At 51.1% G+C, this 25887-nt stretch overlaps 1 protein-coding gene across 2 annotated transcripts; it reads right to left on the bottom strand.

Annotated features, from left to right (window-relative positions):
• Positions 1–1774: 1774 nt before the first annotated feature.
• Positions 1775–24832, bottom strand: ETV7 (ETS variant transcription factor 7). 2 transcript variants are annotated; one of them, XM_032409932.1, is made up of 8 exons: positions 24614–24832; positions 22727–22856; positions 11118–11282; positions 10610–10735; positions 8313–8528; positions 6748–6890; positions 4301–4401; positions 1775–4197 (listed from the first exon to the last, which is right to left on the bottom strand). In XM_032409932.1, exons 1-8 carry the CDS (start codon positions 24617–24619, stop codon positions 4080–4082), a joined length of 1005 nt encoding a protein of 334 aa, XP_032265823.1. In that variant the 5' UTR covers positions 24620–24832; the 3' UTR covers positions 1775–4079. The 2 variants fall into 2 exon arrangements, with proteins under 2 accessions (XP_032265823.1, XP_032265824.1); XM_032409933.1 differs by lacking the exon at positions 8313–8528.
• Between the last annotated feature and the right edge of the window lie 1055 nt (positions 24833–25887).

The raw sequence follows: 25887 nt of genomic DNA, 5'->3' as shown, positions 1-25887 counted from the left end.
CAGTTGCCCCCGACGGAAATGTGCCCCCTGCCCCGCCGAGCCCTGGCCCAGGCCAGGTGTTCCTTTCACCACTCCTCCTTTCGGTTTCACTTCAGTTCCAAGAAAAGGGCACGGTTTTTGTTTGTTTTTTTTTTTAAGATTTTATTTATTTATTTGACAGAGAGAGACACAGCGAGAGAGGGAACACAAGCAGGGGGAGTGGGAGAGGGAGAAGCAGGCTTCCCGCTGAGCAGGGAGCCCGATGCGGGGCTCGATCCCAGGACCCTGGGACCATGACCTGAGCCGAAGGCAGACGCTTAACGACTGAGCCACCCAGGCGCCCCGGAAAGGGCACGGTTTTAATGAACAGTTTATCCCAGGCCTAGTCCTGGGCGTTAGCGGCCAGCCAAGCCCCTGGGAAGTGGAGCAGGAAACCCCGGCAGGGGGCGCGGTGTGGTAGTGTGCTGAGTGAACGCTTGAGGGCTCCCTGTGGACTGGCTCTAAATAATGTGTTTCCCTCCCAGCTTCAGCTGCCCCATGAAGTGGGGTGTGTGCGGTTGGTGCTGTTGGGAGTTTCCTCCCGTAGGTCATCATGGGTCGGACACAGGACGGCCCCTCCCTGTTCCCAAAAGCTCTCTCCTCACCCTCACGAGGGTGTCAGCCCCAGTCCTGCTCTATTTTCCCGCCTTGGGAGCAAGGCTGACCCAAGCACGTAACTCAGGGACCCCTTCGCCCTCCCCCAGGGACGGGCCTCTGCAGTCAGCCCGCGACCTACCCTCAACTCACCGTGAGCCGGAAGCCCACAGCCCCGCCACCCCTCCAGGCCCCCCAAAAAAAGGGGAAAACAGAGCAGAAGCCTCTATGATCCTTCCTAGGGGCACTCTCTCTGGAACCTCCCAAGCAGAATTCCCCAGCGCCACCCTGTCCCCCACGGTCTCCAGTGGGCATGCCTCTCATCGCACCCCTCCCTGAGGACTGCCCAAAGGCAGGGCCGCACCCTCCTTCGGATGCCACCCCCACCCCTCCCCACATCAGCAATTCACTTACAAGGATTTGGGAATTTTTCAAAAAGCAAGTTCATGATTAAAATCTTTTTTACATAGGCACATTCTGATTTCAGAACCACATCCTTTAAACTCCTCACCCACATCTTAGAGCCGTACCCCGTGGCAGCTTAGTTCAGAAGTCCCACCGAGTGGCCAAGCCAGCGGAGGAGGGACGGGCCGTTCCCCAGACTCTTTCTGCGCCAGGAGCGCCTTTGCATGTACCACCTGATGCTGGATAGTCTAGAGGTATCAAGCCCTTGCTCTGGAACTGTATGTGCTTTCTGTGCATCTCTATAAAACTTCGGAGCAAACACTTGAGTAGAAAATGCGGATTGACGTCATGGGGAGGGACCAGAGGAAGAAGCCAAGAACGGTGGTCACCACTAGGCTCCTCCACGAGAGAGACAATAGGTCACCAGCATCAGCCCAGGCTTCCCGTAAGAGCCCGAGAAGTGGCAGGGCCACCAGAATTGAAGGAAGTGTTAGATGTTGTCACCTCAGAGTTACACGGTGTTGTATGTCAGTCACATCGCGGTAAAGCCAGGGAGAAGTGGAACTTTCCTGCGAGGGAAAAAGACTGTTGGCAAGAATCCACAACCCCGGCAGGGACAGAGAATCATGGAGCCCGTGCTCCCGGGTGAATGCTGTAAGTTGCTCGACTGGATGGAGATCATGACTTGTGTCATTTATTTCATTAGTGAACTTGTTAACACACTCAGTTTTTTAAATAAATTATTTATTTACTGTTGACTTCTGGCAAAAAATAAATAAATAAGACACAGACATGGCTGGCTACTTTTGCAAATCATGAGAATATATACATCCTGCTTTTTTAAAATGATCTGTGAGGAAGCCCATTTTGACATGTTTTCAGTGACCCACCACTTTTCAGGAATCTGTGTCAAAAATGGTTGTAAACCCAGAGCTTCACCTTGTGCCACGTAGATAGCAAGTGGACCATTAATACTGGTGGAGGGAAGGGCTGGATGAATCCTTTTATTCCTGGCACCCAGGTGTACATCCCAGACCCGAGCCTAACGTGCCTGGGGAGATGAGAAAGGGTGGACTCCCCCCGGGGCTGAGTGGGGAGGCCGGGCATCCAGGCTCTAGGGTGGTAGACTCTGCCCAAGCCCAGGTCCCAGTGGCCCCAGCGCTGGGTGACATTCATCACCCTGGGTGAAGACATATTCCCTGGGATACACAGTTATTGGCAACCAGTAACGAATGCCAGGCCAATGCCAATGTCGTACCTGGAAGAAGTGACTTATGAGGCAGCATGAGGAGTCCACCAGGCTGAGCTGGGCTGTTTGTCTTGAGCCAGTCTCTGGCCTCAGTGGCCTTATCAATAAGAGAAGAGACTGGATGAGTGGATTTTGACAGTTTTTCCCAGTCCAGTTGTGGAGTTCTGGGTTAGAGATGCTGAGAAAAGCTAGGGAGCACGGGTTCATCCTGGACCAAAGTCAAAGGAGATGGAACAGTTTCGAGGAAGAGGAAAGGGACCAAGGATTTTCATACTGAGCCTTTATGCCAAGGTCACCTGCCCGGCCGCTCTGGCATGGAAGTGTCCAGGGCCCGGGGCAGGACTCAGTCAGGACAGAAGCACTGCTTAGGAGTGGTCACAGCTCTGAGTGCCCAAGTCCAGGAATCCTTATCAGCTTCTGCACAGTGACTCAGAGCCAGCTCAGGCTCCGCCAGACGGGGGAATTTCCTGACCTTCCCGGGGGCGAGCGGCAGAGGTTTCTTCCTGCCCAGAAAGAAGATGTGAATCCAAGAAGTTCTGTTTTCAATGAAGTGAAAACACCCCCTTCCCTTTCTCCCCCAAACCTTACTGGAAGGGTCACAGGGCAGAGGTTCTGACCCCTTCGCGAGGCCCCAGCCACTCCTGGGGCATCAGGGAGAAGAGAAACTGAACCAATAGCCCAGGGGCACTTTCACGCTTTCGGGCAGTTGGGTTTGCAGAGTGTTCTTCGTGAACACGGACTAAGTGCTTCCTACGGAGCAGGCACACGCTGAGCAGGTCACCAATGTTGTCTTACGGAGATTTCTGGCAATCCTGTGAGGTCAGGTCAGGAATAGCATCTGCATTTTACGGGCGAGAAGCCTGAGGCTCCTGTGAAGGGACAACAACCCGCCCAAGGTCACGCAGCAGGTGCAGGTCCCGGAGCACAGGAGGCCACGTGCAGGGGGCAGTGGCGATCCCCGCTGGGTCATAGTCACAACATCAACAAAGGACTGAGAACAGGAAAGAAGGTTGGGCCAAGTGAGGTGAACCATTCTGCAGAGATGCCGAGGGCAGAGAGGCAGGGCCGTGGCCTTGGCTTGAGAAGTGTCCCATCCATGCAGAGTCACTAAAACCAACCAACCAGCCAAGGAACAGCACTGCGTTCTGGAGAGACATCCCAGCTCTGCAAGCCTTGCCTCTGTTTCCCCATCTTTAAACCTCGGGGGTTTGGCGTGTGAATGGAATGAGATAAAATATGTGTAGGACCCTTAGCACAAGTGAGCTAAGGGTCCTACACAGTGAGCACTTAAATGTCAGTTAACATTGTTATATTGTTATTACTAAGACCGACGAAGGGTACTCCTTTCTCCCATATGCCAGCATCAGCCCCCAGAGCGGGGGTTTTCAGGAGCATGCCCCTTTTAGGAAAGAGCTAAGGCTCAGTGAGGGGCCTCGGCTACCTTCTTCTGTAAGTTGAGGGAGCTGGGCTGGTTGCTCTCTCAGCCCCCCGCTACCGCTCCCCAGCTGCACAGGGAGCAAGGGGTAGGGCAGAGAGAGGGTTCGCTCCCCGGGCCCCACTGAGCCCCAGTGCTACCCTACCCAAGAACGATGCCCCCCACAGTGTCCAGAATGTGAGGCTTCCCCGTTCTCAGCCTCCCAGGTGCCCAGGCAGCTTTGAGGTCTGAGACAATGGTTATGATCCCATGAGTGCAAAACCCGCTGGGGATCCCTACTGCTCCGTGAGGAAGGTGGAGACCACCAGGCAGCTAGCTGCCTTCAAGGGAGACAGTTTCTGTCCCATCAGTGCTTGGTGCCCAGAATCCTCCTGCCCCTCATGGAGAGACTTCCAGCATCTCCTCCTTGAAATCCATCCTGTCCTGCTCCTGGCTCTCTGGCTGCTCCAGGCGGCTGTCCTCGTCCTGGCTCACCCTCCCAGGTGTCTTCAGAAATCTGGAATTCAGGCCCCAGGTGCAAATCAGCCCCTGCCCCAGCCGCTTCCAGCCCACCCAACCCCTCTGCTTCCCCTTTTCCCCTTGGCCCCTAAGCTACTCACCTGAACAGGAGTTTCTGCCCGGGCTCCTTCTTAATGATGTTCAGCTTATAGTAGTGACGCAAGGCACGAGACATCTTCTCATAGGTCATGTTCACCCGGTTCTAGAAGGTAAAGCGGCCCCACAGCACCCTCCTCTCCCACCCCGCTCCTTCCAGGCCTCAGTTTCCATACCTGGAAAGGAGCAGTTTGGGGGCACCTGGGTGGCTCAGTCGGTTAAGCATCGACTCCTGATTTTAGCTCAGGTCATGATCTCAGGGCTGGGAGATCGAGCCCCACGTCAGGCTCTGCACACAGTGGGGAGTCTGCTTGAGATTCTCTCTCTCCCCCTCTCCCTCTGCCCCTCCCCCTGCTCTCTCACTCTCTCTCTCAAAAAAAAAGTATCTGTCTCTGTCTCCTTGCCTCCCATCCTCCACCTCCCCGTTTCCTTTAAAAAAAAAAAAAAAAAAAAAGGAGCAGGTTGGACTGGCTTGTTTCTTAAGCCCCTCAGCCCAGAGTTCTGTGGGCATTTATGAGAGCTCTCTTGAGTTTGGAAGGAGAAAGCCAGGGGAAGGTTGGAGGAGAAATAATGAGCACTACCTACTGGGCTGAGAACCACAGGACAAGAGTAAATCACCTGTTGCTTTTATTTGTTTTTATTTCTTTTAAAGATCTTATTTATTTATTTGAGAGAGAGTGAGCACAAGCGGAAGGGAGGGGCAGAGGGACAAGCATACTCCACGCTGAGCAGGGAACCTGACACGGGACTCGATCCCAGGACCTCGAGATCATGACCTGAGCCGAAGGCAGACGCTTAATCGACTGAGCCACCCAGGCACCTTTCATGCGTTGCTTTTAAATAGCAAATGTCACAAGTAGTAACAAATACATATATATTTCATTGGAAACACAGTCAGAGAGACAGCATGGTAAGGGGAACACAGTGGTAGGAGGAGCTCACCATGAGCTGCGTGACTTTAGCCAAGTCGTTTTATTTTTTCCTCTCTCTGAGGGGTGGGCAGTGCAGAGTAAGGGCAAAGAGGCTGGGCTCTAGTGTCACCTTAAGCCCCGGCTCCACCATTTGGCAGCTGCAGGACCTCGAATAAGTTTGTTTGCCTCTGCAGCTGTTTCCCTGGCTACCAAATGAGGATAAGAACGTCCCTCTCGCAGGTATGTCGGGAGGACTAAACTAGTTATTCCATGGGAGCACTTTGCACAGTGCTTGGCACGTAGCATATGCTCATTAAACGGAATTGCTGCTCTCTGGGCCTCGGTTTCCCTCCCTGTACTATATGGGGATTGGACCAGGTAAACACACCCAGCCTCAAGTCATTTGTATCCTTCCAGCCACCAGCACCACGGAGAGGCAACAAGAGTGGAGCACCGCAGGGCGACTGGGTGGCGCAGTCGGGTTGAGCGCCCAACTCCTGGTTTCCGCCTGGGTAGTGATCTCAGCGTCATGAGATCGAGCCCCACGTGGGGCTCCTTGCTCAGCAGGGAGTATGCTTCTCTTCTTCTCCCTCTGCCCAGCCCCCCGCCAGCAAATCAATCAATCAATCAATCTTTGAAATAGAGGGGAGCCCTGAGCCACACACTCTGTGTTCAAGTCCGTGCTCTGCCATCTACTGGCTGCAGACTCTTGGAGAAACCACTACGGGCTTCTGTTTCCCCTCTGGTGTCTACTTCACCAGGTGTCTACTTCACCAAGTGGCCTGAGGACTAAATGAGTTAATACAGGGAAAGCCCTCAGAGCGGTGCCTGCTGATCAAATGCCATGCCATGTTAGGAAATGCTATCTATTACAGATTACCATGATTGCTAATAGTTGTTTTTTTTTTAAGACTCCTTTTTTTTTTTAAAGACTCCTTTTTTAGTTAAATGAATTTATTTATAGACAAGGACACTTGCTTAATATCACCGCTGGAAATCAAGAGATTGACATCGTAGTTAAAACTTTTAATCCTAATTCTTACTAAAATAAATACTTAATTAGTAGAATTTGGAGTAAACCACCTAAAATCCTCTGGCAAACGTCCCTTTAGGTATGGGCATTCCTCACATTGGGAATGCTGACACGAGATGCTCCCACAGGGCCTGAGACCTAGGTTTCTACCCCAGGTCCCCCCAGAAACCAGTCTCCTCATCTGGCCTAACCACCCCACAGCATATGCGGTGAAATTCAAGTAAAAATACTTTGAGAGTCTCAAGTGCTAAGCAAAGGTGGGTTTGAGCGCGTAGAAGGCAAGACTCCTGAGTTTCAGGGACAGTCCCCATCCTCAAGAAGTAACCTGAGAGCCCTCAGGATCTCCCAGAATAAAATGATCCCAACACTTCTGGAGCTGCTGGTGAACCCCCACCCCACCCCCCGTCAGTTGAGGACCGTCCCCTAGTGCTGACGGGTCCACTCTGAACCCCTGCTCTGTCCTCTTCTGGATGTGTGGAGGCCATCCCGCCTGCGGGCTGCGGTTTACCTTATGGTTTCCCCAGAGTCTGGCAAGCCCGTTTGGATCCACAACTCTGAAGATCTTGGCATTCTTGTCTTCCCACCTGATGTAGGGCTCGTACCTGGCGTCCGAGAGCAGCTGATACACGTAATCCCACAGTAGCCGGCAGTCTGCAATTGAACACAAGGGGTGCAGACAGGGGGCTTTCCTGGGGCCGTGAGGACAGACATTAGGAAGGAGCTCTGGGGCTCTCTAGGCTGGGGCCCAGGCATGCAGTGGGATGGTCAAGATGACAGATCAACAGGAACAGCCACGTGTGGGAGCTCATGGTCTCATTTATTCACCCCAACTTTGGGAAGTTGTTACCTTTATCCACACAAAGAGATGAAGAAATGGGCTCAGAGAGGTATGGACAGGTCCCAGTCACCGCGCTCCAAAGTGACACGCAGACCGAGGAGTCTAACCCAGCTCGGCAGATGTCAAAGCCAACGCCCTTCACATGTGGGCAGGTGGCAAGGGCAGGCGGTGGGGGTGCTGGAGGGTGGCCAGTGGGCTGAACCTGCCTCCAGATCCCTCTCTGCCCTTTGCCCAGTTCTCTGTTGAATTGGGATTGTTAAACCCATCCTGTCGAGCCCCCTCGTGAGAGGCATGAGAAAATCAAATGTGCCATCATGGATGGCAAGTGACAGAGGGGGCCTGGGAGCAAGAGCTTTAGGCCCCCTCCCTGGGCCACCCGGCAGGCTCATTTCAGGCAGATTACCTAACCTTTTCTGAGCCACGGTTTCCTTATAGGTGGTGATATGAGGATTAAGTAACATAATAGACCCAAGAGCCCTTGGCACAGTGCCTGGTACAGAGTAAGTGCTCAAAGAATAGTAAGCATTATCATTAAAAAAGACCTGATACTTGTGTTTTAGTGCTTCCCAGGCATTTCCAACCCCAGAACCAGGCTTCTGCCCCTTCTGTGGTATCTTACAACCAATGTAGGCACGGGCACGGCTGAAAAAAAAAAAAAAAAACACCCCTTGGGAAGGCAGGCAGTTTATGAATGTGGAGTGGAAGTGTGTCGCCTGGTAAGAGCTCAGGCTCTGGAGCCGGGCGGCCTGGGTTCACACCCCAGCTCTGCCACTTACTGCTATGTGATTGATCCTGGGGGAGTCACTTAACGTCTCTGTGCCTCGTTTTCCTTCCTATAGAATGGGACTAATACTGACCTCCAAAAGCTGGTATGGGATTAAATAAAGTTCTCAGAATCATGCCTGGCACATAGTAAGTACCCAACCATTTAAAAATAAATAAATAAAAATTTAAAGGAGAGGAATACGCCATGCCAATCTCACTGTCTGACTATGACCGGCTTCACTGTCCCTGCCCTGGAGACAGGGCAGGCTTGGCGACCCTGGGCAGCCCTGCCTGCTGCAGCCAGATTGTGGCCGGCACACGGGACAGTCACCCTATCCCCCCCAACAGCCCAGCACAGACTCTCTCATTCCCCAGCTCAAAACAACCCTCCTCCCTGCCACCCGCCACCCTCTGGGACTTGGCCTCAGCACACCTCCCTCTGGGCCAGGGGCACACAGCCTCCTACTCACCAGCGATCCTGCCATCAATGGGGGTCTGCAGTATGGTGGGGAAGGAGCAGGATCCCTCAGCCCTGCAGCCCAGCTCCGCACAGTGAGATACGTTGAGGGACGCCTCCCTGCCAAGGGGCCCCTTGGCCAAGGGACTCAAGGAGCTGGCAAGCCCCAGGTGTGATGGTTGCTGCAGGAGATCCCTTCGGGGGGCCAACTGAGGGGGCCCAGTCCCCTCTGCAAGCAGATAAGCACCACTGATTCTGTGGACTCAGAGCCTCCCCCAGCCCAGACCACTCAATGGCATGCCTGGGAGCCCCGTGGGGCAGCACTCATAATGCTCTTCCTCCATCCAGTCCCCAGCTGGAAGGTCAGGGAGGCACAGAGGGCATGGGTGAGGGCCAGACAGCCCAGGTGCTAACACCAGCTCCCAGACAGTAACTCAATCTCTTAAACCCATTCCTTCATCTGTACAATTGTTTGCAAAGCCAAGGGGTGACAGACCCAGGACCAGAATCCAGGTGCCTTGTATTTCAGTCCTATGCCCTCTCCATCCACCCAATAAATAATTATTGAGAACCTTCGTGAGCCAAGCATTGTTCTAAAAACCTTGGGGACATATCACTGAACTAAAAAACGGCCCCTGCCCTCATGGACCTTATATTGTAGTGGTGGAAGAAGTCGGGGGGTTGGAAAGGGAGAGAGATGATTAAAATAAAAAAGGAAATAGGGGCGCCTGGGTGGCTCAGTCGTTGAGCGTCTGCCTTCGGCTCAGGTCATGATCCGAGGGTCCTGGGCTCGAGCCCCACATCGGGCTCCCTGCTCAGCGGGAAGCCTGCTTCTCCCTCTCCCACTCCCCCTGCTTGTGCTCCTGCTCTCGCTATCTCTCTCTCTGTCAAATAAGTAAATTAAAAAATCTTAAAAAAAAATAAAAAAGGAAATAGAAACAGTACACAATATGAGGGGGGGGATGGAATAAAGCACTATAAGGCAGAGAGGGAATCCTGGGAAAGACAAGGGTACATGATGGTAAGAGAAGGTCTCACTGAAGTGTTAACATCTAACAGACATCTGAAGAAGTAGAGGAGTGAGCTATGTGGGTATCTAGAGGAGGGAATGCCAGGCAGAGGGAACAGCAAGAGCAGAAACCCTGAGGCAGGAGTGTCTCTGGCTTGTTCAATGAACATGGAGGCCAGTGTGGCTAGAGCAGCATAAGTAAGGAGGAAAGGGGTGGGAGAGTTCAGCAGATGGCAAGAGGTCATCATAAGGACTGTGGTTTTGACTCTGAGTGCAGTGGGAGCCATTGGAAGATTTTGAGCAGAGAAGTGACATGATCTGACTTATGAAGCTCTCTGGCTACTCTATTGCGAATAGATCATAGGAGGTCAAGAGTGAAAACAAGGACACCAATGAGGAGATTCTCTAGAGGTGATGGGGGCTGGGCCATGGGCAGCAGTGGAGGTGTGTGAGGTGGATAGGTTCTGGATAGATTTTGAGGGTAGAGCCAACAGGACTTGTTGACCGTTGGGATTTGAGTGGGAGAGAAAGAAAGCAATCAAAGGTGACATCCAACATTTTGGCCAGAGCAACTGAGAGGATGAAATTGCAGTTTGCTGAGATGAGGAAGCCTGGAAGAGGAGCAGGGTTGTGGGGAGGAAGGTGGGGCAGGAATCAGGTGTTTGCTTTAGGAGCTTTTAGGGTTGAGATGCCCATTAGACATCCCAGGGAAGGTGTAGGGTAGGCAGTGTGGGGTGTGAAAGTCTAGAATTCACAGAGGTCTGGGCATATGTAGGGATCATCAGTACTAGATGGTATTTAGCACCCTAGGTCTGAGTGCAGATAGAGAAGAGGCCCCCTGGGCCATGGGGTACCCCAACACTAAAAAGTAAGGGAGAAAAAGAGAAGCCAGGAAACTGAGAAGGAATGACCGTGGAGTGTTCTGGAAGCCAAGGGAAGAGTTTGAGGGGAGGGGGAATGATCCACTAGGTTGTAGGCCATGAGAGGTGACAGGGAATAAGGACTGACAGTGGATGTGGACATGCCCACGTTCAGGCTTCTAGAGTCCCTGACAAGAACAGTTCCACAGGGAGACCAGGAGGAGAGGAAATTCTTTGCTGGAGAGGAGAGCAGAGAAATGAGGAGATGGAAGGCAGAGGGCTGCCAGGAGAGTCACAAGGGCTGAGGAGGCAGGGCAGAGGGGAGCTGGGAGCTCAGCCCACACAGCTGCCTCTTCCCTTAGGTTGCCTGGAGGAAGCCCTGCCCTCCCAAAGAGGCCAACTTGGGAGAGGGTCCCAGAGCTCTGAGAAGAGCCTCCTCACCTTCCAGGAGGCAGGGGCAGTGCTGAGTGGGCATCTTCTGCCTGAAGGCCCCTCCAGAAAAGGGTCCACACACTAGGGCTTGCCTCTGGGTCTTGATGTACTGAAGCAGCTCATACAGGACGTCACCTAGGGGTGGAGGAAGGGAGCAGGTCGGTCGCCTGCCTCTGGGGTGAGGGCTGGGGTCAATCACAAGCTTCATGCTGATGAGATGAGAGGCGGCAGAGTGGAAATGGGTAGGGGAGACAAGAGCCACAGGGAAGGGGAGGGCCAAGTGACAGCAGGACAGAGCTCAGGGCTCTGCAAACAAGAGCCAAACAGATTCCTTTGCTGCAGGCCTGCTCTTGTGAGGAACCACCAGGCAAACATTTATGGAAAAGGGGACGTCTGCCATGGTGAGAGGTGAGCATGCTCCTCCAACCAATGCATCCATCTCCCTCCATCTCCCTCCCTGGGCCTACCTGGGTTTCCGTCAGAATGTTTTAGAGGGAATCCAGTGAGTTCCCCTGACCTGAACCAGGTGCACGAAGCCGGAAGTCATCCTTGGTGAGAATGCAGAGGGCTCGGCCATTCATCTCAAACCCATGCTCCCCAGTGCGCTGCAGAGAGTACTCCTGCTCAGCCCAGCGCAGCCAGTGCAACACGTCCTCCCTGCTCCAGAGTGCCGGCTGGATGCCTGCAACCACAGGGACAGGGACTGGGAGAGAGCACAGGGCAGGGGCAGGAGCTCTCCCCTCAACAATCACTCGTCCACTTCAGGCCCTCTCTGGAATGTCACCTCCTCCGAGAAGCCCACCCAGAATGCTACATCTGAGCAGATGCTCTCCTGTCCTGTCTCCCTGTTTTTCACCATGTCCTGTTCTTTTCCTTCCTGGCACCTCACTTTCCTTGTCATTGCACTTCATATAGTTATATGTTTATGTTTATCATTATCTATGCATTATGTATGTGTTCACTTATTTTATTTTTTGTACCCCCTCACCCCAGTCTGTTTCCCAGTTCTTAATTCAACAGATATTTACTGAGGAACTATTATGTGCCTGGCACTGGGCTGGTTGTGCTAGGACACAGCGGTGTATGTATTCAGCACCGAGGACAGCGCCTGAACCAGCGGAGGCGCTCCAAAGACCTGTGTTGAGTGATGGTGTCCTGTGAAGAAGACGTGTTATTGTTACTGTTTTCCCAATGAGGAAGCTGAGGCTTCCAGAAGCTAAGTGACTAGCCCAGGGTCACACAGGTAGCATGAAGTACAGCCAGGCCCAGAATCCAGGTCTGTCTGGCTGCCACACTCTTCCACTCTGTTGTGCCAGCTCAGGTCTGGGTTTGTTCAGGGAACAGCCCAGGGGACAAAGAAGTCTCCTACACCCATTTCCAGCTTGTGTGTTCTTGTCTCTGGCAAAACCCAGACAAGAAGTTGCTTTCTTTTATTCCTCTTCCTCACATGTCTACTCTGCCTGGGCCTATTATGCTCCTAATGCCAATTATTTACCCCCCTCATCTGGGTTGTGTTTAACAGGGCCACTTTATGACTTTTGTGGGCTCTGGTACTCTTGCCTTCTAGGCCCCTTCCTCCCCTAAAATGTATTTAAAATTTTATTTTATGACTGCATTGGTAGAAAGACAAGTATATTGTTATATATTAAAATGTTTTCTTCTGCCTAAAAGTTCATTTTTCTCTCTTGATTTTTAAAAGAAATCAGAACATTTTTGTGGGCCCCTAAAAGTATTGGGGCCCCCAGCACTGGCCCGCCATGATGGTGGCCTGCTGCTTTGCTTTGTATGGTGCTTCTCCTCCCAAGAGTGTTTCAGCCCTATCAGGATCCTGGCCATGTGACAGTGGGAGGAGCTCAGGGCTCATCAGGGCTGGTGTGACAGGTAGCAAAACTGAGGCAGGGGAGATACCTGTCCAAGGCCACACCTTGGCAGTGACAAAGACTAAACCACCCTGTGACTGCCTTGGTCCCAAATCAGCACAAGAGATAAAACTCATTTTCATGTTTACAAAAAAAAAAAAGAAAAAGTGCATCATCCACTTGTTCATCGATTCAACCAATACCTAATGAGCACGGGCCATGTGCCAGGCACTGTGCCCCTGCTGGGGACACAGACAGAGTTAGGCTGGCAGGAGGGAGGTAACCAATGACTATCTAATGACAATCCTGCTCGCCACACAGAGGGAAAGGGCCCTGAGCTACAAAGGCAGAAAGCAGGGCAATACAGCCCAGCTTAGGAGGAAGGAGAGGATCCCCTTAACTTTATTTGGGGACTTAAGAATGAACAATAAAGAAGAAGAAATTTCTGAAACTGGCTGAAAAATCATTTAAGGGGGAAGAAAAGAACAGAGGTAGCAACTGGGCTTTGTGGTACTACATACCACAAAGCCATGTGATGGAGATCTGACACCATTACTGAGACTGACAAGTATCAGGGGAAAAGATGGAGCCCGGAAGTGCGTGTGTATGTGTGTGTGTGTGTGTAAATTTAATACATGATAGAAGTGGGGCTTTAATTCAGTGGGAAAGGACTGTGAATTTAAGCTATGCTAAAACCACAGCTGGCTCTCCACCTGGGAAAAAAATATATCTGGACCTTCACCTGTCACCATTTACAAAGATCAGTTCCAGATGTGATTAAGGCTTAATGAATAAAACAATAGAAACCTCAAAAGAAGTCAGGGGGTGGGGTGGGGAGGGCGCCTGGGCGGCTCAGTCAGTTAAGCATCTGCCTCCGGCTCAGGTCATGATCCCAGGATCCTGGGATCAAGCCCCTCGGGCTCCCTGCTCAGCGGGGAGCCTGCTTCTCCCTCTCCCTCTGCCGCCTCCCTTGCTTGTACTCGCTCACACTCTCGCTTTCTCTCTGTCTCTCTCTGTGTCAAATAAATAAATAAAATCTTTAGAAAAATGAAGTGGAAATAGGGGGGTGCCTGGCTGGCTTACTCGGAAGAGCATGCAACTCTCAATCTCCGGGTTGTGAGTTTGAACCCCATGTTTGGGCATAGAGATTATTTAAAAATAAAATCTTGAAAAAAAGTGGAAATAGGAAACCCACATGCATTAAACAAGGGTGGGGGGGAACCTCAAACCTCAATCATGACAGGAAACTCAGAGGCTGTTACATAAGTAGAAGATGCACTTGATTACACTGAGTTTTGTATGTGTGGTAAAAGATACCATAAACGAAACTAAAAGATGGCAGAATAAAGGGAAATATTTGCAACGCAGATGAGAGATAAAGGGCTAATGTCTATCATAGGTGAAGAGCATCTCTAAATTGATATTTTTTTTCAAAAAAACATCTTACCAGCAATTCACAGTGGAGCAGGATTTCTCAGCCAAGGCACTACTGACACTTTGCACCTGATCATTCCTAGCTGTCGGGGCTGTCCTGAACTTTGTGGAATATTCAGCAGCATCCCTGGCCCCTGCCCACTAGATGTCAGCAGCAAACACACACACACACACACACACACACACACACACACCCCGAGATGTGACAACCCAAAATGCCTGCAGACGTTGCCACGTGTCCCAAGGGAGAGGAGCAAAATCACCTCCAGTTGAGAACCTCTGCAGCAGAACAAATCCACTAATAAACATGTGGCAAGACACGACAGCTCACTAGTCAGGGACAGGCACAATCAGAGAAGGATGAGATAGCATTTTAATGATAACACCCACACCTGGCAGGAATGAAGGGAGAAGGATGCCTTGCTGGGGGAAATAGGAATTTAGAGCCTCGGTGGGAGATCAGTCCAGTGATTTACAGAAGGGACTGAGACACAAAAGCTGAGCAGTGTGGAAGCTGGAAGCCACCCGACAGCGAGATTCAGGAGTATCAGCGGCGAGCTCCTCAACCAGCCAGGGCTTCTGGGGCTCGGGGGACCCACCGGCCATTGCATTTTTGTGGGATTGCCTATTTCATGATATTTGAGGTTGTCAGCCTGAAAATTCAAGACTATGATTCCTGAGTCAGAGGAGTACATGGTCCTGTGTTTGGCCAGAGGGTGGGGATGGATTCCACCCCCCTCCAGCTGCCCGGCCCCCAGGGAAACACTAAACTACGTGAAGAGGGGGAAACCGTGAACTTGGCAGACAGTATCAACCACAGATGTGGTCCTGCTACCAGGTCCTGAGACATGGGCAGGGGACTTCCCAAGCTGTCTGTGACAGACTCTGAGGTCACACAGTAGAACCTGAACATGAAGCCTGTCATCACCCCGGAGTGAGATCTGGTTTTTCTTTCACTACCTCTTGTTCACTCCTGCCCTCACCTTTCATCCCTTTGCTGCCAGCAGCTCAAGGCCAACAAATACAGAAAGGGGACCTTCCTGTTCCTCGTGTCTTCAAAGAAGACTAGGGGCAAAAAAGGCTTTCCAGAAGGATTTGAGGCCCCAGGGAAGGACCAAGTTCCAAGCAGTGGATCAGCCACCTAGCTCTGGGCCAAATCTCCAACCCCAGGGTCTGGGTCCCCAGCTCAGCCCCTTGCTAGCCAAGTCACCTACCAGCCACTCAACCTCTCTTAGCCTCAATTTCCCTCTCTGGGAAATGGGATAACATTTCACTGCCTAGTGGGGCTGCTGTGCTGTTTGAGGGGCAGGATGGTGCAGGGGTTAGGAGCCCAGGCTCCATACTGTGCAATCCAGCATCTCACCCCTACCATGGTGGGAATGCATCCACCAGAAGACATGTATGCGAATGTCCACAGTGGCTCTGTTCATAATAGAAAAGAACTGGAAACATTCTAAATATCCATCAGTTTGAAAACGGACAATCAAGTTGTGATGTTTCCATGCAATGGAAAACAGAGTACTAGACACTGCTAGTCAGGACACATGGCTTAAAGCTCATTGATACTCTGTTGAAGGAAAGAAGCCAGAAGTAATAATGCAATCAAGAACAGATGCTAATCTAGGGGAAGAACTCAGAACAGCGGTTACCCTTTGGAGGGGAATGGACCAGGAAGAGGGACAAGGGAGCTTCATGGGGCACCGGAAATGGTCTAGTTCCTGATCTCAGTGGTGGCTGCAATCCACACATACACATTGGTACACTTAAGATCTGTACACATGACCGTATGTAAATCATCCCTAAAAGAAAAGGAGAAACATACAACAAAAAGGATTGATGATGGTGCCAGGCCAGATGGAAACTGGCAAAACGAACGTGTTTCAGTGTCCTCATCGGAGGACAGTACCAGCGACACGGGGCTGTCATCAGGATTCTACAAGATAATCAATGTAAAGACCGGTGTCTGGCATGTGGTATGCGCTTTCCAAGATAAGTGGAGCTCTTATGTTAGCCGAGGTGATGAGAGTAAAATTCTTGACACGGGCCCAGCACACGCCAGCAATTGCTGGTGAGTGTCATCTAAGGCGTCCACTACCCCCTCCCCGGGACATCTTCCTGACCTCGTTACTAGGATAAGCCTGAGTCTCCCCTTACCAGTCTGACCACCCCTCAGGGGCTTTACCTGCAAACCAGCCCATGCTTCTCCCTCTCTCAGCTATGATCCACCGTATTTTCAGTTCCTCATATCAACCATCTTTGTATCTCAAGACTCTAGCCTGATATCACCTTATTCTCCCTGCCCCAACCATATGCTCACTGGGGATTTCCAGCTTGGCTGGTTCCTGGCTTCTGGGACAGATCTGGACAGAGCCCCCAGCTGGGGAAGCTGGAGGGACTGTGGGTCCGAGACACCATCGGAGGGTTCGTGTATCTCCCTGAAGAGTCAGCAGTGCCTTTCACCCAGCCCAGAGCAGGGCAGGACTTGATGGCTCCCCTCCCCATCCTGGGCCACATCACCCTCTGCTGTGTTTATCACCGGGTGTCCTGCTTCTTTATGCAGTCACTGCATCCCCCGCTAGAATGTCAGCTCCATGACCACAGACTTTGCCAGTCCCAGTCACTGTTGTCTCCCCAGCACCTACAGCAAGGCCCGGCACATAGCAGAGGCTCAATAAATAGAAATTGCCTAAATGAGGGAGCTGAAAGACTTCTAGGCATCCTGACCAGCTCCCAGTGCCACCCCAACCAGGTCTCTCTTCCCACTGTATTTCTTTGACTCTCTTGCTCCAGAAACTGACATGGCTCCCAACTATCAACCCCAGCAAGTCAAAACCCCTCTGTCCTGATTTCAAAACCCTCTCAAGCTTCTCCTTCCCACCTCATCAAAGCTATTTCCCAGCTACTCCTCACCACACCCCTGCAGTTTGCTAGATAATAGAGTGACCTCCAGAACAACAGAGCTGGACCAGTCATGAGCAACAAAATCAGAACTAACAGCTGGCTTCTACCTTCCTGGCAGGGTTCTCAGGAAGAATGCAGGAAACTGTAAAGTGTTTGGCCAGTCCACTAAAAAATGGGAGCTGTCATCATCCCACACTGGTTGTTGCTCAGAGTGAGTGACAGCTGCAGGGTCTGAGGTACCTGAGTTTGAATCCCAGCCCCACCGTTTTACTGGTGGGTGACTATGGACAAGATCATTCTCCCCGCTGTAGCACCAGCGTTCACATCTGTAAGGCGGGGATAATAAAAGAATCCACTTTCCAGGCCTATTTAAATGTACTTAATCACAGTATATACAATATGCCCAGCACAATGCCTGGTCAAGAGTAAAAACTCAACAAATGGTATTTTTTATGACTATCAGCATCCTCATTGGTGGAGCCTGCCTGAAAATAGAGGGAGCAGCTTGTTTCTCTGCCATGAGTACTGTAGTTTTTCCTTGGTTTATTGAGGGTCACTGTCTGTCCAGTGTCCTCAAATCCATCATCCCATTGTTTGCCCTGATTGTCTTGGCTGATATTGCCTTTCTTGGTAATCACACTCAGCTTTATGGTCTCCAGACCCTGGGCAGGGCCAGCGCAAACAGCTTTGTTGCATCCTGCACAAAAGCACCATTAAGGGGAAAGAATGGGAGGGTATAGATGAAGTCAAGCCCAGCCCTGGCTGGCTTTGGCTTGGATTCTTCAGAAAGGAGGGGTCTTTTCAATCTGCACAAAGATTCACACGGTCTAGCCCTGACTTCAGGAAGGAGGAGGCTCTTTGTTCCCAAATCAGAGTTCTGAATCTCCCATCTGTTTGTTGTTTGCCATATTCCCTTTCATTGGCAGGTGACAACATTACTGTCAACACTCAAAACCTCCAGAACATTCACTTCTATTCTCCAGCCTCACCGCTCCACCCCACCCCACCTCTCTCTTGGCATCTGCATCCATCTAACTTACGGCTTTTCATATGCCTCGATCTAGGGCAGAGTTTCTCAGATCATTCTGACCTCAACACGCAGTAAAAAAAAAAAAAAAAATGCATTCCATATCATGACCCACACACGCGTATATATAAAGAGCCCAAAGTACTCATGAAAGGTCTATTTCATTTTTAAAAAAGACTTATTTTGACCCACGAAATTGGTTTCACTCCTTAGCGAGTCTGACCAAACACTGAAAAGCACCGTTAGGACATAGCTGCATAAGATGAGGCCCTTATAGCTTCCTAGAGGCTGTGCCCCCCCCCCCCCCCCAAAGCTACTGAATCCGAATCTGCATATCAACAAGGCTCCCGGGAGACTCAGGTGCGCCTGAGCCGCCCTGGTCTAGGAAAGCAGGAAGCCGCACTGTTAGAATTGTATACATGAAAATAAAGTGCCCCGGGGACTCTCTATAGGTGAAGGATGTGAACTTGAGCAGCAGCACGAACATCTGCTGGAATTCCCCCAACGGCCTTTTCCCTTGTTTTACAAGGCCAGGGAGTTGCAGAGATGTGTCATCCTTCTGCCCACAACATCTGAAAATCGCAGGTGGTGCTTTATGGTCTCTTCCCATGGCTTATTCACACCTAGGAGCTTTGAAAGTCCATTTCAAAATGCAGAGACCCCAGTTCCTCTGCATCCAACAGCGGCAAGTTCACAGAGCTTTTTGTGCCAGGGAATGAGCTCCAAGAAAATTCAGAGAGTGAGGACCAAGAACTAAGTCCGGGGTGTCAGGCCCCATCTGGCCATTAGCTGCACAGATGACTTTCTCGGGTGGAGTCTCAGTGTCTCTGTCATCAAATGCGGCTGTGCTGGGGACCATGTCTAAACCGCCTCTTCTCAAAATCCCCTGAGCTGTCCCTGGGGGTTGCATCATCTCCTCCCAGACTCCCTCCCCCGGGACCTCAGCCTGGCTCCTGCAAGTGGTCCCAGGGCCTGTACTGCTTTCACATCTCCTGCCTCACCCTGGCCTTGGGGAACCCTCGGGGATGGAGACTGGGGGGAGGGACAGTGTGGATCCTCTTCTGCTCTCCACTTCCAGAGAAGGAAGCATCATTGTGAATCTCCTTTTGTGAGTGCAGGGCACCGTGCTGGAGCCTCGTGGATCCAGCCCCTCCGTCCCAGCCCACGTCCTGGGACTAAACAGGACAGTCATCCTCAGAATGGACTTTGGACTGCTCTACTGCATATCTTTGTCAGGCAAATAAACACACAAACGTAAGCTCTACAGGGAAGTTGTTGGCATGTTCCACTTGTGGTCAACTCAAAAAGCTAAGCAAGATGTGTTTTGTTTGTTCACCTTCCTGCTGAGGCAAATCACCCTGATGATTAGAATAGAAGCCAGAGGTGGAGGAGGGAATGAAGTGGGCAACTGAGGATAAATGTCAGAGAGATGCCCAGCAATGGAAACCCAATTTCAAGAAACAGGGATGACATCATCCCAGCCATCTGAAAGGTCAACCCCTCATTATGTGTCAGCAGTTTGCTTATTTGGGATGTTGTTGACAGGAAAATGAGTCATTTAGTGTATCCTATCTTTTAAGACTGTTAGATATTTACTAAAGGCCAGAACTGGGTTACCTGAATATTTTCAGAAGTAAATATGAGTCATTAAATCTAAGATGAGAAGTATAGGAGACGCTGCTGGGGGCCCTTGGCTCTCACCTCTACTCTCTGAAGGCCACCAAATGCCGGATGTCGGCACCTGACTCTGCACCTGACTTAGCCAATGCAAAGGGCAACTTGGGAAGCTGGAGAGGAATGGGAAAGTGGGGATGAAGCCAAGCCAAGCCCTGGCTGGGTTTGGCTCAGCTTCTCCCCAGAGGAGCGAGGGGTCTTTTCAATTTGCAATGAAGTCAATGGAAGCAGCCTCAGCCCATCATGGATGGGAAGTGGGCAGATGAAGAACCTGCTTCCTTACCCCTGGGCTGGGAGGACTCAGGGTGTGCTCTCACTGCCCCCCAGAGGTCCCCACTGGGAGTGAGCTCCAGTTGCCCACAGTGCTACAATTCAAAGTTCTTTTTTTTTTTTTAAAGATTTTATTTATTTATTTATTTAGAGCCTGCTTCCAAGTCGGGGAAGGGGCAGAGGGAGAGGGAGAGAGAGTCCCAAGCAGACTCTGTCCTGAGCATAGAGCCCAACATGGGGCCAGATCCCACAACCCTGCAGTCATGACCTGAGCTGAAACTGAGTCAGACAACCCACTGAGCCACCCACACGCCCCTACGATTTGAATTTAAGTTAGATTTCCTTCTCTCCTCTGTGGAGAAGTATTTCAGGGTCTGTTTCTGGAGAAATCTAACCAAAGGCAATAGGATTAGTACCTCAGGAGTTTTAAATAGATCACATGACCCTGCACCCTGAGTTGAGTAACCAGGGAATGGGCTGGCTGAAGAGGAGAGGAAGTTCTTGTCGCTAGAAATGTGCAGGAGGACCTGGTAACCATCTCAGAGAGGCCCCACCAAAGGGGGGCTTCAAAACATTAAAAGGCTTGCATAACTATTTACCAAGGTGATGACTGCATTTTCTTAATCCCCACTCCTCCTCCTGTACTCTCTTACCTGGTAACCTTGAGCTAGGCACCCAGAGGCAGGGAGGTGACTGAAGGTTACTTGACCTTGGGCAGAACACAGTCTTCTGGCCCTCAATTTCCTTATTTGGAATACAAGTGAGTTACTCAAGGCAACATCTAGGGTCTCTACTAGTGTGGACATTCTAGGACCTGGTGTGCCAATTATGGGAGTGGTCTTTGAATATAGGGGAGGACATAGGAGGTAATCTAAAGGGCCTTGTGGAACCCGCAAAGAATCCTGTCCCTCTATGAGAATCAGTGTCCTCAGCTGCCATAAGATGACATCAAAGGTCCTTCTCAGCAGCAACACTCAGGGTCTTCAGGTCTGTCCCCAAAGTCCCATTTTTCCTCAACACCATGGCTTGGGTTGGGAACAGTGCCCAAATCCTACTCTCCATGTAACTGTTGCCAAATATCTCCTTGGAACAGCCCTGAGCCCCAAGCTACCAGTCAGGTTTGGCATTTGGACAAAACAAAGCAACAGAGGTTCTTTATAGAGCTCCTTGCTCTTCTCCCCAAATCACATTGCTACTTCCCTCCGCCATGACTCTGAGGCATGAGGACAACCTTCACGCTCTGTGGTTCTCTCGTATCCATGAGTCGCCATCTTCCCACAGGCTCTGTTCCTCATTAAAAGAGTGCCAGGCTATGGACAGCAGAGACAGAGGCATTTGGGGGCAACCAGGTCTTCCCAAGACCTATGAAGTCACACCCAAGATTCTGCTCAATCCTGTCGGTGGCTGAAAAAAGCAGGCCAAGGCCAGGAAATCAGAAGGAAGTGAAATCAATTAAGCAGTGTTCTAGCCACTGGGTGAGCTGAGCAAGAAGTAGCCTGGATGCTTCCCAACCCAGGTCACATGTACCTGCCCACACTTGTCCAAAGAACCCCACCCAGATTAAGACCTCCCACCAGCGGTCAGCTTGCTGCCTATCCTATGATTCCTATGGCTTAGGAAGTACGTTGAAAACTCTCTTAGAAGATTATCAGCAGGACCAAGGTTTGGCCTTAGCATGGAGAGCCCACGTGCTCTTGGGCATGTCACTTAGCTTTTCCACCTCTCAGCTCTGGCAATTGAAACATAGGCATGGGCGCCTGGGTGGCTCAGATGGTTGAGCGTCTGCCTTCTGCTCGGGTCGTGATCCCAGGGTCCTGGGATCGAGCCCCACATCAAGCTCCCTGCTCAGCGGGGAACCTGCTTCTCCCTCTCCTTCTGCCTGCTTCCTCCCCTGCTTATACACTGTCTCTCTCTGTCAAAAATAAATAAAATCTTTCGAAAAGAAACATAGGCATAAATACATGAGTCTATAGCCTGTTCTCTGGTTATGAGTTCCCTCCGGCAAGAGCATTACTTTGGAAAATGAAATTAAAAGATATGGGGCGCCTGGGTGGCTCAATTGGTTGAGCGACTGCCTTTGGCTCAGGTCGTGATCCTGGAGTCCCTGGATCGAGTCCCGTGTCAGGCTCCCTGCTCAGCAGGGAGTCTGCTTCTCCCTCTGACCCTCCCCTCTCTCATGTACTCGCTCTCTCTCAAAATAAATAAATAAAATCTTTAAAAAAAAGAAATTAAAAGATATGGCCAGTCTGTTTCCTGCAGCTGTCTTTGGGTGGATTTGATTATTCTACATATTCTTATGCTTCCCTGCCACTTCCCAATTTTTGATGATAAGCACATGTTACTTTTGTAACAATAACAATTAAACATAATTATTTAAAAGAGAGTTCTACATACATACAATTGTTGTTCACTGTTTAACTCCATCTGGCTTCCTCATTGGAAGGAGTGTTCCCAACTCCTTGTCTTTAGACTGGAAGAGACCCCATAGCTCACTTGATTCCACCCCTCATCTTACTAATGAGGAGACTGCCCGCTCTGCCCTCACCCTTGGCCATGGCAGCCGCATTCCCCACAGTGAGAATTCACATTTCCCTCCTCTGACTTCCTCACCAAGGAAAAGTTAAAGAAGACCCAGCAAAGAAATAGCAGATGGAGGGAAGGCAGTTCCTCAGGTAAGAAGTTTATGTGTCATATTTATGTCCTTTAAAAACATCAGCCTGGGGCACCTGGGGTGGCTCAGTCAGTTAAGCATCGACTCTTGGTTTCAGCTCAGGTCATGATCTCAGGCTCGTAAGATCGAGCCCCGAGTCGGGCTCCATGCTCAGTGGAGAATCTGCTCGAGATTCTCTCTCTCCCTCTGCCTCTCCCCACCACTCTCTCTCTCTCTCAAATAAATAAATACATCTTTTTAAAAAAATAATAAAAATAAAAACATCAGCCTTTCTCCTCCTCTCTACTCACGGAGTCTTCCTGGCAGCTTGCAGATTCCCCCTTCACCCAGGAAGTTCATTCTAGCTTCACATCTAGCCTGGGTGCCTGGGGGTGGTGTGGCTGCCTCGGGCCTCACAGAAGAGCTGGCCAATGCTCCCTCCTAGAAAGAGGAAAAACCAGGGCAGTCAAAGACAAGACTTCTTGGTGAAGGCTCAGTCATCCTTAAATGTATTAAGAATTTTTCTCAAAGTGAAAGAGCATCCATCTCTGTGGGGCACCTGGGTGGTTCAGTTGGTTGGGTGTCCGCCTTTGGCTCAGGTCATGATCTTGGGGTCCTGGGATCAAGCCCCAAGTAGGGCTCCCTGCTCAGCAAAGAGTCTGCTTCTCCATCTCCCTCTGCTTTTCCCCACTGCTCATACTCTCTCAAGAGTCTGCTTCTCCATCTCCCTCTGCTTTTCCCCACTGCTCATACTCTCTCTCTCAAATAAATAAGAAATTTCTTTAAAAATTTTTTTTAAAAAGGTAGGAACCGAGTATGACTTCAGCTTGGTACCTTCAACATTTTGTACAGAGTGAACACTTGATAAATTTCATCTTTCTGATTCAAGTTTTTCATGCGTGTGCCTAACCCACCAGAAGGCTCCCCTGCCAAGATTTGACTTGTAAGCTGGAAATCTGAGAGCCTAGGAATACTCACTGGGACCTTGGTGAGAGGACAGAGGGAACCTGAGGGGTCAGGGTAAAAAGACTTTCAGTCAAAAATAAATAAGTAAATGCTGTTTTCAAGGGAGAAAAAGGAAGGATACATTTCTGAATCCCAAGGTCCCACCAAGGGAAGCCTGTATCTTTACAATTTTACAACCAGCTTAGCCCAAGAGGTGATATGGTTCATCCATCAGGAAGGGGAGGTGAAAAAAGTGACAGGATTTTGTAGAAACAGGAGTAACCCTGGGGCTTATGCCCAACGACAGGTGCCAGCTGGTGAAAAGTAAAAGTGAAACCAGTCCCAGTAAGTCATTTTCTCAAACTAGAATCTTCAAGAGCATTACATTCATCTCCTGATGTCCGAGGAGGGCAACCTGCAGTGAAAGACTGTGGATCTGGAGCTGTCAAAGCAGAGGAGGATTTAACACCTTTTGGGGTAGTTCTCACTGCTGGCCCCCACCACACCACCCCCCCGCCCTTGGTGCTATTTCCCAGGTAATCCAGCTTCAGAGGCTGCCGCCTGGAAGCAGGACGTGCCAAGCTGGAGAAGGGTCTAAGATCTCACACTTGCAGGAAGCCCCTTGTGGACTCATCTACCCTCTTCCAAGCTTGAGGACCGGCCAATTCCGGGGCTTTAACTGCCTGGGAAATGCCAGCCCGGGAGCTACTGAGAGTTAGAGCCCTGGGCTTCAGCATGAAAGCCAGGGGGAGGTCTGATAAAATATGGATTTGGATCTGAATCTTCTTCTGGAGAGAGGAGGTGGAGAAAGCCTTTGGAGGTGGGAAGGGGGCCCTGCTCTGGGGCGGTTCTGAGGCTTCTGGAGAAATACGGCAAATGGAGAGGGACTGCTAAGGGGTGGGGGCCCCCTCTCCGGTGGCGTTTGCCAGCGGTTCGGGTCTGGTTTGCGCAGGAACTTCCAGGGACGTCACAACTGGTTGATGTAGGGGTGAGGAGGAGGTAAGGAGGAGCAGTATATAACACGGGGGCCGGGGTGGGGGGGTGTCGGAAGAGAGACAGTGTGAGGCTGGAGGTGAGTGAGGAGGAAGGGCCGGTGAGGGATGGATGGTGAGGTTTGGGAATGTGTAGGAAAGTGAGATTCCAGCAAGGAAAAGTTCTGATAACATGGGTACGTTCACGAAGTGGTGGAGAAGGGATGGGGGGGCCGAGGCTCCGCGTGCGCGCGCGGCGGGGTTCCCCCGCCAGGCTCTTACCTGCATTACAGGTGGAGGTGAGAGAGCCACCGGCCGTCAGTCGTGAGCGCTCCACTGGCCCTCCTTCCCTCACCCCTTAACTGGGCCCCCAAAACTGGAAGGTCGCGTGGGAGGAAATCTCTTTCGAGAAGCGCCGGGTAGTGTGCCCTCGGGTTCCCCGGGCCAGCAGGCTCACAGGGCGCTCCGGTAATCGCTATCCTTCCGGGAAACGAAAACGAAAGAGCGGGATCCGACTTCCACTCCCGCCCCGGCGGGCTCTGGGGAGGGCAGGCGCCGGCCCCGGCGGGAGAGCAGCGGCGGGGGCTGTCTGCTCGCCAGCCGGGAGGCGTCGGTCCTGCTCGCAGCCTCCCGCTCTCGGACGGCTCCTCGGGCAGCCTGGCCCTGGCTCCCAGGGGCACGGAGGTGAGATTCTGCGGGATCTGGGGAGCCGAGGGAACCCCTGGTCCTTGGGCTCAGGACAGCAACAGAACAACTTCCTGTCACCCCTGTGTGTCTCCGCATTTGGATGGGAGGGACCTTAGGGATGAGTGACCTTCCTGGCCCTGACCCCAACCCGACCTGCCGTTGGGCCCTGTGGACGCTCCACCATCCCCGCGGAGCCCCACCATCAGAGCGGCTGCGCTACTCCTCCTGACTTAGACCCTAGTACCCTGTGGAGCCTGGCGAGCGCCTTTTCCCAGGTCTCTGGCTCCCCCAGGCAAGCCAACACACCTGCACGAAGAAAAGGAGGGAAGCCTTCTGCGGAAACTCCGAAGCTATAGATGCTGTTATAAAGAAGGCTTAGCACCGATACATCATGAGCTCCTAGAAACTAGTAAGAACAGGGCCAGAAACCCAATAGAAAAATGGGCAAAGGATATGAATAGTCAGTCCACACAAAACAAAATGTTGAATAGCCTGGGAACATAGAAGAGGATGCTCAGACTCACTCATTATAAAAGATGTGCAAATAAAAGTTTTTGAGATACCATTTTTTTGCCTGTTACTTTGGCAAAAATTCAAAAGTTTACTAACATAATCTGCTGGAAAGGCTGAGGGGAACAGAGAGAACACTGGGCAGCCGCATGGAAGGCAGTAAGATGAGATCTGGCAAAGTTACAAATGCACATAGCCTTCACCCAGCAATCCCACTACCAGAAATATATTCAATAAATCTACCTGCACAGATCCAAAACATACGTGTTATTGATTTCAGCATGGCTTATGATGATGACTGATTAGAAACAATCCAGCATCCATTAAAAGGGGGCTGATGAAATAAATCATGATAGATC

The sequence above is a fragment of the Phoca vitulina genome, unplaced genomic scaffold (genome assembly GCF_004348235.1).
Source record: "Phoca vitulina isolate PV1807 unplaced genomic scaffold, GSC_HSeal_1.0 scaffold11, whole genome shotgun sequence".
NCBI classification, from domain to species: Eukaryota; Metazoa; Chordata; class Mammalia; order Carnivora; family Phocidae; genus Phoca; species Phoca vitulina.
This window is presented reverse-complemented; position numbering and strand designations above follow the sequence as displayed.